This window comes from Buceros rhinoceros, unplaced genomic scaffold, assembly GCF_000710305.1.
Source record: "Buceros rhinoceros silvestris isolate BGI_N320 unplaced genomic scaffold, ASM71030v1 scaffold16853, whole genome shotgun sequence".
Lineage (NCBI taxonomy): Eukaryota > Metazoa > Chordata > Aves > Bucerotiformes > Bucerotidae > Buceros > Buceros rhinoceros.
In genome coordinates, this window is record NW_010403239.1 from 57,999 (window position 1) to 60,909 (window position 2,911).

A 2,911-nucleotide genomic window follows, 5' to 3' on the forward strand; every position below is an offset into this window, starting at 1 on the left:
CTGAATGAATGCCAGAAACTTGTCCCTTTCCTCCAAGTCAATCAAAGCACTAATTGCATCATAAACATGGGAAGCAGCGGAGACTGCTCAAGAGCTGAGGACTCAGCAATCAACTCATAACACTCTGTTCACTGTTTCGAAAGAGAAAACCTCCCTGTGCAGAGAGGGGAATTTCCTGCAGTTCCGATTTCTGTAGCTGACTGTCTTTTTTTGGGTTGCAGGGAGATGACTGCACCATTACCTGCATGGCAGGAACCTACGGAACCAATTGCTCGTCAGTTTGTAATTGCAAAAATGATGGTGCATGTTCCCCCGTGGATGGTCTCTGCTATTGCAAAGAAGGTAAAGGAATTCAGACTTAACAATCGTCTGCGATTTGCCATCAGTGCTTCTCCCCTTCTGAAGCGGCACAGCTGTGCAGTCAGTAACTCCACTATTTTCTTGTGCCTGTCAGAAATTCAACAATCTGCCCAAGTACCAAAACTCAGCAGGGGCTTGACTGTATGTTTGTCTCTGCCCTGGACAGGGGCCTGGCTTACCTGCTCTGCTGCAAGAAGAGGTAACAGAACTAAGTGTGCTGGCAGAGCCGTGGCTCCTCTCCAGAGGAAACGCAAAGCCATTCCCAGACTGTTGGGTTTTTACTCCATCATTTTGCTGCCCCATTTCTCAGGACTCAAAAGCTCCTGATCTCCCCTCCATGCCTAGAGTGACACAGTGGGCAAGGGAGCCAAGGCAGCCTCCCCTCTGTCTTTCGTTTAGCCTGTTGCACGGGGCTTTGCCCGGCCATGGTTACCCTCACCAGCCCTGCCTGCCTGTCTCCGCCTTGGCCTGCTCTCAGTGCCATGGGCTTCCCTGGTGAGCTGGGCTCCAGACTGATCCCGGCTGCCAACTCTATGCTCAGGGACTGTGGGGTGGGCTCTGGCTTTCTGCTCTCACTGCCATCCTCAACTCCCCATGCTCCCTGTACCCCGACTCTCTGACACCCCAGCCACGCGTAGGATGTCCTCTGTCTCCTGAGCCAGCATGGGGTTGCAGGATGTGGTTGCCTCCTATCTGAGGAAACGAGAAGTCTTGCCTGCTCCGGAGTCTTTCTGCAAGACTAACCTCTTTTCTTCCCACACCTATGTCCATAATTCCCTCATGTGTTTGGCAGGGGGCATAACCCTGTAGCCAGTAATGGCTAGAGAAATCTCATACTGCTCCACAGCGCAGTGGCTCGTGTGTTCCCCATGTAGCGATGCCTTCCCCCAGAATACCAACAGGAGCTCTGCCTGTGTGGCATACATAAGCCCTGAAACAGAAGTGAGGCAAATAACGATAAAATCTGGCATTTCAAACATGAATTAATAGATCACCATAGAACCCCATTTAATGAGGGTGTATAAACCATGAGTTACTGCTCAACTCCATTCCATGCAGCTGCAGTGCAATGAAAGCCATTGTGCGGCTGGTAGTTAAGATTTGAGCCTTAATGGTTAGAAATGATGGCCTTGGTCGGTTTTTTTTAGGTGTAATAGCTACTTTATATTAAAGAGCATTCTTAAAAAAAAGAAAAGAAAAAGAGGTAAGGAACAGGCAGCATTGAATGGCAAGTTTCTTGCGTTCTGACTGATCAGCAGGTCTCCATCCTGCCAGACACGACTGCACTCTCCCTTGATGGCCAAGCCGTTCCCAGACAAGGATCAGACACCTTGATCTGGTGAGCAGCCAACACGGTGATACCTGTATCACCCCTCCGTATGTCTGGGTGCTGGCAGATTAATTTGGAAGGTCATAATTAATGGGCCAGTCTTTGACCCCAAGATAGTCTTAATTTACATGAGGATCAGAAGGAAAATGGTCCTAGAATCAAAGAGCCGCCGTTTGCAAGCTGTCCTTTTTGCTCTCTCTACCTTGCTTTTTTCATTAAAACACCTCCAATGTTTCTCTCCTCTGTTTCTTCAGGGTGGCAGGGAGTGGATTGCTCCATTCCGTGTTCAAGTGGAAGTTGGGGTCTTAACTGTAACCAGACATGTTCTTGCACAAATGGCGCAGCCTGCAGGCCGGCCGATGGCTTTTGTCTCTGCTCTCCTGGATGGCAAGGGGAGTACTGTGACCAGCCCTGTCCTGTAAGTACAACTGGGGTGCTCTTGCATCCCCTCTAAAACCAGAGTCCCCACAGCTCTTCTAAACGTACAGTAGGTCAGGATCTCATTTAGTCTTTGGATAGCTGAAGGAAATCATGTGGAAATAACAGACTGATGTTCTTGCAGTCAAGTAGATTCATTATACTCTGCATTATATTTTATCAGAGCTATTGCTGTGTTATCTGCATTTTCTTGAACATCATTTTTTAAAGTGATTCCTCGTTTGGTTCTCTGTAGAAACGTTAGGCACTGAGTTGTTTCTATCTTCTCTGTATGTTAATTTAAAAAAATGCGACTCAGCATTAAGAGGGACTTGATAGATGATTTTGCACATTTTAGAACCAAAAACTGATTACTGAGAGACTTTTTTATTTGTATTTTTGGAAGGATGGAACATATGGTCTTAATTGCAGTGAACGTTGTGACTGTAGCCATGCAGATGGGTGTGATCCTGTCACCGGTTACTGCTGCTGTCTTGCAGGCTGGACAGGTAAAATTAGTAATTACCTTTTTAAACCTTGGGGGGGTTGTTGTTTGGGGTTTGGAGGGGGTTTTGGAGAGTTGTTTTGCTTTGGTGTTGCATAAGTAAGAGCACTGGGCCTGTGACTGCAAACTTTTAAATAGTTAATTGAGACAAGATCAGCTGAACTTAGCCGTATTTAAATCACTCCTGATGGTGACAATAACTGGCAGTCATTAAATTTGTATTCAGATTAGTTGAAGATGGCTCCAAACCTGGAGCCAGATGTTAGCCTTCTGTAAAAGGAATACTCTGGAGGAATGCC

At 46.9% G+C, this 2,911-nt stretch overlaps 1 protein-coding gene across 1 annotated transcript in view; it reads left to right on the forward strand.

Moving 5' to 3' along the window:
* Window positions 1-2,911, forward strand: part of MEGF11 (multiple EGF-like-domains 11) — a gene marked incomplete at its 5' end in the record, with an annotated part of 99,992 nt that overhangs the window by 40,984 nt on the left and 56,097 nt on the right. Inside the window, 3 exons of the mRNA XM_010132943.1 lie at window positions 222-342; window positions 1,945-2,108; window positions 2,514-2,616. Of these exons, the coding sequence (XP_010131245.1) occupies window positions 222-342; window positions 1,945-2,108; window positions 2,514-2,616 (388 nt within the window). The remainder of the gene's footprint in view (window positions 1-221; window positions 343-1,944; window positions 2,109-2,513; window positions 2,617-2,911) is intronic.